Raw genomic sequence first — 16,859 nt, forward strand, 5'->3', positions numbered from 1 at the left:
AAGGCTATCACTCCATTTTGCAACGCCATGCCATACCCAGTGGACAGCGCCTGATCGGAGCCAATTTCGTCCTACAACAGGACAATGACCCTAAACACACCTCCAAATTGTGCAAGAACTATTTACAGCAGAAGCAGGCAGCTGGTATTCTATTGGTAATGGAGTGGCCAGCACAGTCACCAGATCTGAACCCCATTGAGCTGTTGTGGGAGCAGCTTGACCGTATGGTACGCCAGAAGTGCCCATCCAACCAATCCAACTTGTGGGAGCTGCTTCTAGAAGAGTGGGGTGCAATTTCTCCAGCGTACCTCAACAAATTAACAGCTAGAATGCCAAAGGTGTGCAATGCTGTAATTGCTGCAAATGGAGGATTCTTTGATGAAAGCAAAGTTTGATGTAAAAACAATGTTATTTCAAATACAAATCATTATTTCTAACCTTGTCAATGTCTTGACTCTATTTTCTATTCATTTCACAACGTATGGTGGTGAATAAGTGTGACTTTTCATGGAAAACACAAAATTGTTTGAGTGACCCCAAACTTTTGAACCGTAGTGTATATTTATATATATATATATATATATATATATATATATATATATATATATATATATTGGTCTGGATCTACAGAGCAGTCTGGTCTTTGTGAGGGACAGTGTGTATCAGCACCAGCCAATCAGAGCGCAGGGGGGCGGGGCCTGCAGGAACACGGGCGGAAAGACGCTGTAGGTTTAATCAGTGTGATTATTAACAGGCTGCGCGCGCGGGTCCGCTTCCCCTCAGAGAGGTCAGTTATTACAGTATATTTATACACATGATCCATACAGATATATCTGTCTTTATCTTACCGCCTATAAACATCCCATTCATCACCCCCGCTCATGCCCATCACCTCATCTCCATCACAGCAGCGCGCGCGCCTCGGCGTGTGTGTGTGTGTGTGTCGCGCTGTTGTTGTCTTGCGGTTCAGTCCCTGGTAAACAGGACCCTGTGTGTGTGAAGGTGGTGGTGGTGTGTGTTTGTGTGTTTCAGTGTAATTGCTGCTGTGGTGTGTGTGTGTGTGTGTGTTGTTTTGTTGTGTGGTGAATGGGGGGGCCATATTGTTGTTGTATGGTGTGTGTCACATGTAGCTATGTAGCATCGTCCATGTTGTAGTGTGTGTGTGTGTGTGTGTGTGTGTGTGTGCGTGTGTGTGTGAAATGGAGCAGCTCGTTCTGTGTCCTGCTGGCCTAGTCCTTACTGAGAACAGAAAGACAGACAGAGAGAAAGAGAGAGAGATTGAGAGAGGAGAAATGAAGAGAAAACAAGTGAAGAGAAAGGGAAAAGAGTATAAGTGATTGAGAGAGATAAAAAGAAAACAGAGGGGAAAGGGGAAAGAGGAGGAGAAAAAGAAAAGAGAATTTGTGAGAGAGAAAATAACATAAGGGAAGGAGAAAGAGAGGAATGGAAAAGAGAAGAGAGGGGGAATAGAAGAGATAGAGAGTAATAAAAAGTAGGAGAAAGCAGGAAAAAGGAGAGAGATAAGAAGAATAAAAGTAAGTGATAGGGAGTGAAGTGGGGAAACCAGTGGGTGAAATGAGAGCAGGGTATAGAGCAATGAAGAGGAGAAAGAGATAGAGAGAGTGAGGACTGAAGAAAAAAGAGATACAGAGACAGACAAGAGGTGAAAAAGAATAAACAAAGAGAGAGAGGAGGAAAGAAGAGAAGAAAATAGGAAATAAAAAAGAAGGGAAAGAGAGTGTTTGTGTGAGAGAGAAAAGAACAGAAGGAGAAAAGAAAGAAAGAGGAATAGATACCAAGAATAGAGAACAGAATGAGAGAGACGAGAAGGGGAAGAAAGAAGGGGATAGAGAGAAAGGGGAGGGGGTGCAGGGGAACGAGAAAGAGGGACAGAGGGCAAGCAAAGGGGAAAGCGAGAGAGAAGAGGAAAAGACGGATGGAAAGTCAGAAAACTGTTAGAGAGCAAGAAGTAAGTACATTTTGAGAAGAAGAATGTGAGAAAACAGCGGAGAAAAGGTGAAAGGTGGGAGATAGGAAGTAAAAGAAAGAGAGGGACAGGAACATGAAAAATGAGAGATGGAAAAAAACGGGGGGAATAAGAGATAGACATGAAGAAAGAAAGGATAAAAGACAAATACATAAAAGTAAAAGAAGACAGTAATAATCCAGTAGTAATAGTTTGCAGAATGTTTGAGTGATTCTGTTCTTCAACTATTCGCTTTTATATATTTATGTGTAATGTTTATTAAAGCAGCATTATGTGAGAATGTATTTATTATTTTTTTTATTTTGCTGCTAGTCTCCCCCTACAGTTGGGGAGAGTAATTAATGTGTAATTTTTACTACACTGAGTACAGCTCATGCCTTGAGTGCACCTTCATGAACAGCTGTTCACCTGCATTTGTTGACAAGCTGAGAGATACTAAAATGCCAGAATGACAGAGTTCTTCCTGTTACAGTCAATAGAGCATCAGCATGGTTCTAAAGCTGCTATTCTAATATACGACTGATACAGAATGTTTCTTTAAAAGGTGCTGATTTTTTCAGACTGAATAAACCACAAAACACAAAGATATATTAGCACATTTTTGTATTAGAATATTCATGAGTATTTAAATTGTGCTTACCGTGAAATTTCAAGGGGGGTGGGGGGACACGGCCTGCCAAAGGTACTCACATGCTTTTACAGAGTAGGAGGCCTTTGTGTGTGTGTGTGGGTGTGTGTGTGTGTGTGTGTGTGTGTGTAGAGGACAGATGGGGTGTGACGGTCACAGCCCAGGGGAGCAGATGGAGAGCATGGATATGATAATAGCACTGCTAGCATCATTTATAATTTGGAATTTATTTATTTCAAAAACATAAATATGTGTAAACAAATAAAAAAATAATTGAAAAATTATAATAACATATTATAACATTAAAAATGTTGTACACAAAGCTAAAATAAATATAATTGGAATACAACAATGCTTATTTCTGCTAGCACCTCAATATGACTGCTAACAGTATGTTAGCACCAAGCTAATGCAGATGCATTTGTTGTTTTTGTTCTGTAAATGTCATTTTATATGTTTTAGCTGAAGCTGCTAACAAGTAATAGCAAGTAATCCGTATGTCTAAATATTTGTGGGCAGACACTATTTCTAATAAATGCATTTAGTTATTAATATATTAAGTTGCACCCATTGCTGACAAAGATGTGCAAATGCACACACAGCTTGTCTAATCCTTGTAAATGAGTATTGCCAATAGAATAGGAATGTTTAAAAAAGATAGACATGGACCTGTTGGCTCCTTGGCTAATGCCAGACATGTGCAAGAGGGGCATAAACAGAGTGGAACTATGAAATAATGGTGCTCCATCCTATGCTTTGGTGATTTTCCAACGTTTTTCTGACCTCACAAAAGCTCAGATTGCTGAAATCAATCAAATCCTTACAGCAATGCTCTAAAATATAATGGAACATCTTTCCCAGACAATAGATAAAGTCTAATATTTATTTAATGTAACTCTAAAAAGTCAGTCAGTCTCTGGGAGTTTATTTACTTGACTATTCATCATTTTTTTTTTGTTATTATATTGTTATGCTGTTTTCAGTAAATGTGTGTAAGTATGTGTGGAGGGATCCCCCTCTGAGAGTTTCCCTCAGGATCTCACTCAGCTGCTGAACTTGCAGCAAACCTGGCCAAAAGTCCATATGGTAACTACAGAGCCAAGGTACTGCTAACCTGCGGTGTGTAAGAATAGAAGTGGTGCCTTATGCGAAAAATATAATATCATGAATCTCATACACTGTGCCCAGAAGTACCTAGACGCAGCCTCTAATGCATAAGAACGGCTGGATTTATTTATGTATTTATTTATGTATTTATTTTGAGTGGGCAAAAATAAAAACAGTTGGTGTTTATTAGATGTTATATTTAATAGAACACAGGAGGGAAATAACACACAACCACCAATATTCTATTGCTTTTATACAACAGTTTTTTTTTTTTTTTACAAAATAAATAAAGAAAATAAAAGACCCTCAAAAAATTAATAATGAAAATGCTTTAATACGGGCTGTGCCTTATGCCAAAAAGTAGTTCCACAACAAGTAAACTGTAACAGAACTGTAACTACAAAACGGCGTATGGTTTATACAGGCTAACACCACGAACGTTAGCTTGAAATCAAAATTGGGGGATGAAGGGGGTTGGTAAATATTAGAACCTTGAAATAACGTGGAAACTCTCCTCTCCTGTTACGCAGAGTTGTCTTCAGGTAAAAGCTGCGCGTTTGCCAGCATTTCTGCCTGTTTGCTGGGTGGTGTTGGGTTAGCTAGCTGGCAGGACTGTGGTTAGGTTAGCAGAGCTTGCTTTAGCTCAGCATTAGCTTAGCTTAGCCTAGCCTGTCTGGTTACCGTTCCGGCTATCAGACTGCGGCTAACTGATGTAACTGATGGATTAACGAGCCAGGGCTGCGGGCTGTGGGTGAGTGTGCCTTGGCTGGGCGCTAGCCTGTGCTAAGCTAATGCTGCTGCTGGTGCTGGTGGAGGCGTTGATTCAAAAATGTGTTGTGTTTTATATGCTGTTACTCGACAATGCGGAGTGATCACAAATTGATATTTATCACTAATATCAGCACAATTAGAACACTTCTCAACCAATCCGATTGTTAGGTCGGAACTAACTGTTGTATAATTAATGTAGATTATTTATTGTATTACTGTATTAATATTTTACACAAAATTATTTTGTTCAGCTGAATGTTTGAAACTTATATTTAACATGCATTTTGATGCAGGGGTATATTCTTCAAATTTAGAAAATATATTTCATTTTTTTTTCATCATATTACCAAGAATATAAAATATCGTGATATAACTTTAGAGCCATATTACCCACTCAACTTTATCTAAATGTTGGGCAGAGTGTTAATAAGTTGCTGACAAGCTACGTTCTAAAGTCTAGGCTGCATGATATTGTAGGTGGGTTGTGTTTCTCAGCTGATACTTTATAGAAGGCTGCACCAAAATGAAGGAACCTTTATATAGCATAGAAATGCAGCTGACATTTGCAGAGGATGTTTTGAAGGACGCAACTGATGTATCCTTCACAGCCCTCAGTTACTCACAATTCACTGCACACATACAACAAAAAGGGGAATAAGAAAAAATGCATCACAGAAATGGGGTAAAAGTAGTGGAAAACAAAGCTTTTGAAGCAGATTATTTTTTTCAGTATAGTGGTGGGCGACATGGCCCTAAAATAATATTACAATACTTCATGGCATTTTTGCAAACAAAAACGATAATCTTGGCGATATGACAAAACACTGAATTAAAACAAATGATAAAAGAATAAAAGAGTATACGATATGATATGGGACACTCCTAACTGAAATATTAAAAATACAATATCATCAGATTTGTAACAGTCAAGTCAATGATCCAGAATGTCATGATATTAATAATGCACTCTATATATCTACCATATATCCTGGATTAAAGTAAAATAAATGATACTGGACAGATCTATCTCTAGTTAATATATATAATGGGAAATGAGAACAGTGTGAATTTTTCTTTTGCTGAAAACAGCAAAAAAGTTGTACCCTGATGTGATAATTAGGGGTGGGTGATACTGCACGATATTTAAGGGTATAATTTTGTAACGATATTCAAAAATGTTGCCGTTATTATTGCGTACGATACGATGTGGCACAACCCCTAATTTAGACACAAGAAAACATGGCATTTTATAGTGACCTCTTGAGAGTAAATGAATACTGAAGTCATTTAGACTATAGAGGAATACATAAGGAATCATGGAGTAAAACTTAAAGAGTTAACGCAAAGGGAAAAAAGAAATAGTGCATCAAGAAAATTAAGGAAACAGTGAAAAACAAAGCTTCTAAAGCAAAGAATGTTTTATTTATACATTATTTATGTAAAGAACTGTAAAATTATGTGATGTTCCCATGTGAAGACACCACAAAGCCTTGTTTGAAGACAGTGTCATATGTGTGACCAACATACTACTAAGAAAAAAGTCTTCATAGGACAATCCTACTGAGGACCCATCCTTCCTCGACACCTACAGTCGTGTTTAATATCTATAGAAAAGCTTTCAGCAATAGACCAGTATATTCTGGAAACACAATGATCACAGGAACCTGAGGGGACCATGCCTAATGTGGATCTAAGGTGGATCTCTATGCAGTACCTTTAACATGAGTTGGAGTGACTGAACCAACATCAGAACCTGATGTTCACTGATACTCTTTAAGGCTCAATGCAGTCAAATCCTCTTTAGAGCAGAGGTGTCTCAGTCTCTTCTCTCTCTTTATGTCTCTTTGTTATTGTCTGTGTTCCGTTTCTTGCTCTCTTTGTTTCTCGCTCTTTCTCTTTCTATAGATCTCTCTCTCTCTCTCTCTCTCTCTCTCTCTCTTTCCTTCACTCTTGCTGCACCTGCTCCCCTGTTATTGTCTTGTCTCATTTGGGGTGGGTAGGCGGGTGCTGACGTCACAGACACACACACACACACAATGCAGTTTGCAGGCTACCCTTCTCTTTTATATCGTTCATTGCCATGGCAACCCAGGATTACTAACAGCAACTGTGCCCCCGACCCTGTCGGACCCCACGTGTACTATTTTTCTCATTAGTCTCCTTACACCACTCCCCCTTCACTGTCTGATACATCGCTGAACAGTATAGGCCTGTTGGAGGCTCTTCGGTTCTACCCAGGGAACTTTCACATTGTTTACACTGTAAATAGACAAAAAGTCTCCTCCATCATCTTGGCCTTTTCATCTTCATATCTAAAATATTGATATTTCACATCTATAACACTGTTCACCCCAGTTTTATTCTCATACATGATGTACACACACCCTTTTGTATTGTGTGTTCCTATCTGTATGTTGGTTTATATTGTGAATTTTGTCCGTAGGTTATACACCTACAGACATACCTGTAACATACCTATAACATACCTGTATGTTATAATCAGTTTATTACTTGTATACTATATTTCAAGTTGGCAAGTTGGTAAATTCTAACAATCAAACATCTTCATATGAGTGATTTACTGAAGAAAATTACATGTATTTAGGGAAGCTAGCTACCAGCTACTTACATGTAGTAGGCTTGTGCAGTTGCTACCTTAATAAGGACTTAAAACACATGCACTGTAAACCCATATGTTGTTTGAACTCAAATGATTCAAGTCTGTTTTATATAAAATTGGATATTTCTAAACAATACTCAACTATTTTGAGTTAGTTGAACATTTGTGGGCACATATAAACATTCAAACAAAGATCTTTGAGTTGAAACAACTTATAATAACTGAGTTTAGTCTGTTTCCATTGGCAGCTTCTGTCCTGTCACAATCTATTTGCATACTGGGTGTGTCCAACAGTTTCTGACTAACACTCACCATCAGTGTGTAGTGATTCCCCCTGGGCTACCTTAGAAACAAATCAAGTTCCCCTTTAGTTGTAATAACTTGATGTTTTAATTTATGCTAACTCAAGTTTTTGTTCCCCATTACTTAAAAAAAATGAGCAAACCGGCTGCCTTAAAAAAGTTAAGTAAACTTAACTTATCCGGTCTTCCAGTATAACAAAAATAAAAGTTCCCATTTAGTTGTCATAACTTGACTTTTTAAGTTATGCTAACTCAAGTTTTCATTACCCATTACTTAACTTTTTTTAAGGCAACCGATTTCCTCAAATTTTTTAAGTAAATTCAACTTAATTCAACAAAATCTGGGCTTACAGTGTATAATATGAGTGTGAAATGGTCCACTTTAGGTGTGTTTTCTCTCAGACATGGAAACTGTACATTTATTGTAGTTAATATTTAACATTATAGATTAGGCCTGTCGCGATAACTATGTTATCGACTTATCGTACGATAATTTTTTTAACCGTGATAATTTTTGTCGACGTCGATAACAGCCATTGGGCGCGTGAGTTTGTTTACATGAGAACGAGTCGCATCTATGGGTTAGGAAATGAGTGTAGTGGCAGGCGGAGCTCATCAGTGACGGCGTCTGCACACACGCGCGTTGTTTCAAAACAGTGGAAACGAAGCTGATCTCATTTAAAGCACAACCATCCAGCCCAATTTTCCGAGCTGAATATTGAATATGAATATTGTTACCCCAGAGAGATCCTGCCTCAAGCCCCACAGGGTAAACATGCTGGTGGTTCTTGCTCTGAATTTGTCTGACAGTTACTTTAAAAAATACATTTATAGCAAGAGCTCTGGGCTGCTGAACCATATTATATGAACACTTGTGTCTTTGGACACTAATTTCTGTTTTACAGTAAACACATATATAATGAAAAATATATAATAATCTGCAAGTACCTCTGTGCTGTGTCCAGAATTTAAAAAATGTTTGAATTACATGTAAATGTTGTTACTTTTTGTTGTTTAATATTCCAGAGTGCTTGTACTTTACTTGTTTTAGTTATTTTGGACATTAAAATATTTGTATATTGGAAGCCCAGTGTCTGTTCTTAGTAATAAAAAGTAAGTTAGTTTAACTGTAAAATGGTGTAATAGTATTATCCTAGTATTTTATTACTGTGATACACTGTCTTAAAGCTCCTTAGGGGGCCCAGAAGCAGGAAAAAGCATTTTTTTATAATTACCCTTTAAAATGACAATATTATCGTTTATCGCAATAATTTCTGGGACAATATATCGTCCTGAAAATGTTGTTATTGTGACAGGCCTATTATAGATAGGTAAAAAGGGCACAGGCTTTAGCCCACCCAATCTATTGTTTTTACCCCTTCTGGGGGGTTCAATTCTTAATTCACACCCTGTGTATAAAGACTCAGAGAATTACAACAAGTTTGAGTTTTTTTTTTAGTTGAGTGTTCTAATCAACATCTTGGTGTTTTTGTCTCTCTGCTGCTGTTAGCCACATAGCTAATTAGCCAGCTACACTGCACTGGATGAGAGAAAATTTGAAAAGGTCCATATCCTTAGCTAGTAAGCATTTCATTACCAAAATGCTGAGTTTTTATTGTGTCCAAAAATGTGTATGCAGGTAAATCACTAGCGATCTAACAGCTAATGCTATGTGTGTTGATGCACTAGCCAACCTAACTAGCTATTAGCTCAGTTTGGTAAAGCTTCTCACTTGTATTACTCTTTTCAGCTTATCTGGTTCTTTGCATGTTATTTTTTATGATTTTCAGTGTTGATTCACGAAATATAAAATGTTTACAAAGTTGTTTTTATCACATTTGTGATAGAAAAAAGTTTACAGTACAGTATATAATAATTTACCATTTTTAGTTTAAAGTTTTTTTTATTTTAAAGAGAACTCTAATATTTACTGTGGTAAAAATACAGCAGCATAATACTGTAATAATAATTACAGTACTGTGATTATTACTGTACTAAAAATTAAAAGCATTTTTGTATACAGACATTGAAACAACGTTGATCTCAAACGTCTAATTTTAAAACGTCAAATTTTACATTGTTTCAACATTGATTCAACATCATGGTTTTATATGAATGGTTTGAATTAAACTGTATTAATTAAATATGTATATATGTATAAATATGTATATATGTATATATCATTTGTATTCTAATCTAATAGTCATTCAAAATCATTAAATTCTTTAAATGAACATTTATTCAATTATTCAGTTTCAATAGTAACTGATGCCTAAAAGACAATAGTAAATAAAAGTTGTTTTAAGGTTGTTTTTACATCATAAACTTTAAAAGATGCAATGCAACCCAAAAAATGTGTTTATTTAATGTTTTTGCTTTCAGGGTAGCAATTTAGATTAAACGTACTGTACATTTTACTACAGTAGCTTAACAGTCAATTGCTGCCTGTAAGATACTATACATTTCAAAGTGTCCTTTTTTACATATTCGTTAATTCATTCTCTCTCTCTCTCTCTCTCTCTCTCTCTCTCTCTCTCTCTCTCTCTTTAGCTCTGAGACTCAGTCATCATGCCTGTGGCTGCCACCGGCACCGAACCTGGTAAGACTCATAGCCACAATATAATCTTTGATAATATCTAGTCTTTATTGAGTGTGTATGTAAAGAAATAAAGAAAACATGGTGTTAATGTTGTGTCAACTATTTCTCTAAACACAGAAATCTTCCCTTGAATGTTATTATTGTTGTGCATTAAAGTGTCCTCAGTAATTGATTATGATAGTACGGCATCAGAGCTGCAAACACTAATTGATTTTCTCATCCTGCCTCTTTGTTAATAGCTTTTCTGAGGTCATGAGCAGCATCCACAAAGCCTGAGGGCTGTAGTTCCCCCATCCACCTAATTACACCCTTTAGAGGGGAACTGCCTTCACTGTCTGTGCGAATGTGAACAGGGGACTTCCACGCATAAATGAACACAGATAGGGAGTTGTTTAATAAAGTGAGAGGGTTTGGTTCGACTGTGGTCATGTGTTTATGACAGTTTCTCAATTTGCTTTGGCTCTTTATAGTTAATGCTTAGGGACTAATGCCAGAGTATAAATTATGGTAGTTATTAGAAAACTGCACATGACTTGTTTTTCCAGCCTAAAATTTGTTTAACTTTATTTTAAAACTCCCAAATTTGTAAATCAAGCGTAGCCAAAAAAAAACAAGTGTAGCATTATTTGTTTTGCCAGTAAAACACCATGATTTCAATTGCATTGTGTTTTTCTCTCTCTCTCTTTCATATTCTGTAGCTGCCTCGCAGGTTCTGGACACTCTGAGTGACAGCACCAGTTCCACAACAGCAAATGACCTGGACCTCATCTTCCTCAAGGGCATTATGGAAAGCCCAGTGGTGAGGTTCCTTTAAAAAATACAATAAAACACACAAATTCTACTTAGTTGCAATGCAGTTTAAACATTAAAGATTGTAAAAAGAAAAAGGCTTGTTTGAAGATGTTTGTGTTTGGTAAAAAAAAAATATATATATGGGGGTGTGGGGAGCACATGGTGTTTTGTGGAGTATGATAGTGTAAGATGAAGAAGGATATGTTAGAAAATTATATTGTTAGGTGGGAAAATAATGTATTTGTGTGAAAAATGATGGTATTTCTGAGGATTTCTGGGGATAAAATACTCCTAAGTAGGAATTATTTATTTTATTGGTGTCAGTTTCAAAAATAACTTTTTGGAATGGATAGTGGATAATGAAAAATAAAAGGGAAAAATAAATCAAATTTCAAAAGAGGATAAACCTCAAATTTTTTTAAGGAAAGCTTAGGCTGTGCAAGATAATTGGATCGAACCCCTCTATCTCATCTGGCCAAAAGACCTTCTGCCCCTCCTAGTCAAGGATACCGCTTCACAGCTCTTACCCAGCAATCCCCAGCCTAACCTCCGGAAAATCCACCTTTTCCCAAAAACCATTAGTGCGCCTTATAATCAGGTGCACCTTGTACCATGTATGAATTCTACCAGTCAGTTTTTTAGAAGTAGTAAAGCCAATCTGCTAAAGTACAGCGTCATAAAAGAGTTTCAGATTAGATCTTTCGCTGTTGAGTATTATCGGAGGTGATTATCAGCCTGTAGCCTGCTGCTGACCCCAGCTAGCACTGCTGGAACAGCATTAGCAACTAACAACCCTAAGCGCTAGCTCTTTCGCCGTTCAGAGGTGAGTATATCGGGCTGTAGCTTGCACGTTTACTGTGTTAAAACAAGCTACGTGGAACAAGCCGCTAGCTGATATTGCCCTGGCTTACTGGAACACTTAGGGTTCCTCAGTATAGTGCTGTCAGTTGGCATTAGTATGTAAATCTGGAAATTTAAGCTTACTGTAAATAAACGAAAGCGCATTACTCAACCAAATAAACAGTTTTTAGAAAAGAAATCTGTGTAGATTAAAATCCAGTGCTCTTATTTATTTATTTTTTTTATTACAGTTTTGTTTACTTAACTTAGCTTAGCTCCCCACCCAGTGGTGAGACCTGCTGAATTAAAAGGAAAACATGGTGACCCCTCTGTTCCTTACTAGTTCCTAGTAACTAGTTATTATAATGCACCTTAGATTCCAGTGCGCTTCTTGTATGAAAATAGACCAGAAAAAAGAATATGGTGTGCTAAATATTGATCAAGATAAAATACTGATTACATTATATAACAACATAACAAAACTTAACATAAAACTCCTCCATTTTCATTTAATAATGTATCACAGTTGTAGCTTAGTGTGATCTGTGTACACTCACCCAACTATGGGCCCTTGTGTCTGTCTACCAGAGTGCAGAGAGTCCAGAGGAGCCTCGGCTTGAGGCAGTCAGAGACAATAACGTGGAGCTGGTTCAGGACATCCTGAGAGAGCTGAGTCCTTTCACACACCGCAGCAACACCGCTGCTGAGCTCTCAAATATCCTCAACCAGCCACACTTCCAGGTACGTAAAAAACACATAAGAAAGTCTATTATTGAACACTGCACTATTGATTTAATGTGAGTGATGATCTAGGTATTGCAGTTAGCTCCATGCTAATTGTTGGGATATAAGCATCCATTACTGTTTTGCTGCATTAGCTTTGTAGATCCAGTGTAAAATAGATAGTTTTGATTGTGTTTGGTTGTGATGTGATTTGCAGTCTCTTCTGGAAACCCATGACTCTGTTGCGTCTCAAACATGTGAGACTCCGCCCCCCAGCCCACGAGCATTCATGGAGCCCACTGCCATTCTCCCACCTGTCCCTGCTGATGCTGTACGCATGGTGGGCATTCGCAAAGTGGCCGGAGAACACCTGGTAGGATCTCACTATGAATTATTTAGTTTCTATACATTTTTTAATCTCGATGAATTATTTACAATCTATTGTGAATTATTCTGAATCTACTATGAATTATTTAGTGTCTTCTATGAAATATTCCCTATCCACTTTTAATTATTCAGAACCTACTATGAATTATTTAGTGTCTTCTATTAATTATTCACTATCCACTTTGAATTATATAGTAACTACTATAATTATTCAGTATCTATTATGAATTATTCAGTAACTACTATAATTTTTTTTGGAATCTATTATAAATAACTCAGAATCTACTATGAATTATTTAGTGTCTTCTACGAATTGTTCACAATACATTTTGAATTATTCAGTAACTACTATAATCATTTAGTGTCTACTATTAATTATTCAGAATCAACTATGAATTATCCAGTGTCCACTATTAATTATTCAGTAACTATTATACCTTTTTCAGTGTCTATTATTAATTATTCAGAATCTACTATGAATTATTTAGTGTCTTTTATGACAGTTTCACTATGCACTATGAATTATTAAGTAACTACTATGCATTATTCAGAATCCACAATGAATTAGTCAGTAACTACTATGAATTATTCAGTAACTACTATGAATTATTCAGTAACTACTATGAATTATTCAGTAACTACTATGAATTATTTAGTATCTACTATAAATTATTCACTTTCAATTGAGTACTATTCTGTTTCCACCATAAATGATTTACTATCGTCTAGGAATTATTCGAACTATTTTTTTTACTATCCACTAGAAATTATTAGGAGTTCGATATGAATAATTTAGGATCAACTATGAATTGTTTAGTAAAAAAATTAGAGTTGAATTTGATTTTAGTAGTTAGTAAATGTTAGTAAATGTAATACATCTTAGTAAAGAATTTAAACATTAGTTTATCCAGGTTGTTGGTAGATGTTAATTACATGCTATAGTGTGGCTCTGATTGGTCAGTGTGTTTGTGGTTTTCTTCAGGGTGTGACGTTTCGTGTGGAGAACGGAGAGCTGGTGATTGCGAGGATCCTGCATGGAGGAATGATTGACCAGCAGGGTCTCCTGCACGTGGGGGACATTATAAAGGAAGCGAATGGTAAAGATGTGGGAGATGACCCCAGGGTTCTGCAGGAGATGCTTCAGGAGGCCAGCGGCAGCGTGGTGCTGAAAATCCTCCCCAGCTACCAGGAACCCCAACCGCCCAGACAGGTAACACACACTTCATCATTTAACGTATTAAAAGAAGAGAAAGACCTTTATTAAAAAAAAAACCTTTACATTAGCAATAAATTAATAAAATACAATAAAATATATTATATTTAACTTAACAACTTAAGTGGCTAAATGCAGTAGGCTAAATGGGTGTGGCTAAACTGCTGTAAACTAAATGGGTGGAGCTAAACTTCTGAACTGCTGCAGATTGAATGTGATGGGCTAAACTGCTATAAACTAAATGGGCGGAGCTAAAAAACTGTACATTCAATAGATTAAAGTGCTATAATAAAGTGCTGTGGGCTATATGTCATGACATTTAAAGAATTTTCATAAAGAGGATATTAATTACAATATTTTAACCAGTAGATTTCAAAATCTGCTATCCAAATAATCTCCTAATTACTCTGTTGGTAATTAAACATGAGGTAGGTCAGTGTTTTTTTTAGCACTAATATTATCCATGATATGGTCATAAAAGTATATTATGTCTCATAATAACTAAATGTATCATGATACCATAAAATATTGATATATTGATCAGCTCTAGGTTGAATGCATAAGGCTCAACACTTGCAGCTTGAGGGGGTGGGGCTAAACTGCTGTTTGCTAAATGGGTGGCCCAGGATGAGGTAGATTTTTTTTCTTGTGGTTCTACTCAAACTGCATGTAGTCCAGATTTTAAGGTGGAAAACTGTGTATCCGGAGATTTCTGAAATACAGTGCTGTGAAAAAGTATTTCCTCTTTACATTTTTTTTTTTTTTTGCCTTTTTGCTTTTTGTCATACCTACATTTTTTAGATTATCAAACTATCAGACAAAGATAACCTGAGTCAATACGAAACACAATTTAAACAAAAAAATTAAACAAAATGTATTCACACCTGGCACCACTGCATTTTTTGGAAAGCTTTTTCTTTGGAAAGAGTTCAATTTCTCTAGACACAACCAAACTGTAGAATCAAGATATCACTTAAATAGAAATTAAACATATAACATAAACTGACAACATTAAGCGGGATAAAAGATCTAAAAAAGCAGCACATTATGCTGCGATTTATAGCCATTTAAGAACAGGTGAGAAAACAATTTCACTGATCATCTGTCAGTCAGGAAAAGGTTACAAAGTCATTTCTAAAACTTTGGGACACCAGCAAACCACATTGAGAGTTATTGTTCCCAAATAAAGAAAACATGGAACAGTTGTGAACCTTTCTACGAGTGGCTGGCCTACTGAGATTACTCCAAAAGGACAAGGACAACTCATCCAGGAGGTCACTAAAGAACCCGGAACAACATTTAAAGCATTTTAAGTCTCACTTACCTCAGTTAAGGTCAGTGTTAATAATTCAATTATAGGAAAGAGCAAAAACAACAACTGCTGAACAAAAAGAACATCACAGCCTGTCTTACATACTCACTTACTAAAAAACATCTTGATGATCCTAGGAATAGTCTTTGGACTGACGAAGCAAAGATGGAAGTTTTTGGAATCTGTGTGTCCTGTTACATTTGGTGTAAAACTAACAAATAATTAAAAAAAAGAACACCATACTGAACGTAAAACATGGTGGTGGTAGTGTGGTGGTCTGGGGCTGCTTCCTGGACAATTTGCTGTAGTAGATGGAACTATAAATTCTCTACAAGAAAATCCTGAAGGAGAATATCCGTGTGGCCAAGTCCAATTGATATGGTGTGATATGGCATGACCTTAAACAGGCTGATCATGCTTTTTTTCTATTTATTTAGGTTAAGTTTGTTTGTCTGATATTAAAATGTGTTTGTTAATCTGAAAAATGCAAAATTACTTCACAATTACTTTTTACAGCACTGTAAGTGAATACAGAAAGTATTTAAGTAGCTTGACATGTAGTTTTCAGGAATGCTGGTCTGTTTTTTTTTAGTCTGAAGCTCTGTGTGTCTCTGACAGCAGCATTCATTTAATTGGGCATCAGGAACACACAGGGAAACATGTGACGAGAAGCATGTAATAGTTATGGCACGATGGTGCAGACCACTGCCCACTCCCTGCTGCTTTCTCATCTACGCACTTCCACCTCCTCCCCTGGTTGTCATGGAGACAGCCAGAGCAAGAGAGCTCCCAGTACAGGCCTGTACAAGTCACCAGTTGAGTAGTGATGGTGGGCAGGTGGGCTGGTTGGGGAGGTTGAACTGCGTCACAGATTAGACCCTGCAGGCATCACCACGATCACGTCACTGAGAGCATTCCCTCGCTTCCTGGAGAGAGACTGGAGCTTCATCACTGACAGCTACTGTTACTACTACACTCACACTCACTCACTCCGCTAATCACCTTCTAACATCTCCTGCTTCAGACAGCAAATATAATGAGCTGAGTCACCAGGCTGGCAGCAGAGATTCTGTTCACATGACGTCAATTTTTCAGATTTTTAATATAAATGAACATGTTTTTTTTTGTTTCTTTGTGACATTCCGAAAGGATTTGCAGTATAAACTAAAAATCTGGTCCATATGATTTGTTTTCTACCTCAAAATTGATGAAACACCTGCCAAAAGCCTACATTAAAATGTTCTCCTTTCATTGATGTCAGTTCTTTTCAGATCTGGAACCTTTCAGGTGTCTAAACCAGCAACTGGATAAAAATAGCTTCAAACTCTTGCTTTAAAAATAGTTCAGAAAAGAAAACTGTTCAGATCATTATTAAGCTGAAATCTGCTCTCTTCATACTAAAGTTTGCCAGGGGTATTTAATTAAAATTCAGTTTGGTCCAGTTAGAGAAAATTTCATCAGGCTAAGGTCCGGATCATCGCCAATGTTAACTTGTGTTATAATCCAGTGTTTAATTCTGTTTACTGAAGAAGCCTATAGTAGTTCTGTCTGTGTTTTATCAACAACTGAAAGACAAAA

The 16,859-nt window shown here is 36.8% G+C and overlaps 1 protein-coding gene across 1 annotated transcript in view; it reads left to right on the plus strand.

Annotated features, from left to right (window-relative positions):
- The first annotated feature begins 707 nt into the window (after positions 1-707).
- The window catches only part of mpp2a (MAGUK p55 scaffold protein 2a), a 32,956-nt gene continuing 16,804 nt past the window's right edge, over positions 708-16,859 (plus strand). The window contains exons 1-6 of the mRNA XM_022672000.2: positions 708-787; positions 9,966-10,014; positions 10,713-10,813; positions 12,235-12,387; positions 12,587-12,742; positions 13,739-13,966. Coding sequence (XP_022527721.2) covers positions 9,984-10,014; positions 10,713-10,813; positions 12,235-12,387; positions 12,587-12,742; positions 13,739-13,966 — 669 coding nt within the window. The 5' untranslated portion in view covers positions 708-787; positions 9,966-9,983. The remainder of the gene's footprint in view (positions 788-9,965; positions 10,015-10,712; positions 10,814-12,234; positions 12,388-12,586; positions 12,743-13,738; positions 13,967-16,859) is intronic.

Source organism: Astyanax mexicanus, chromosome 19 (assembly GCF_023375975.1).
Source record: "Astyanax mexicanus isolate ESR-SI-001 chromosome 19, AstMex3_surface, whole genome shotgun sequence".
Taxonomy (NCBI): domain Eukaryota; kingdom Metazoa; phylum Chordata; class Actinopteri; order Characiformes; family Acestrorhamphidae; genus Astyanax; species Astyanax mexicanus.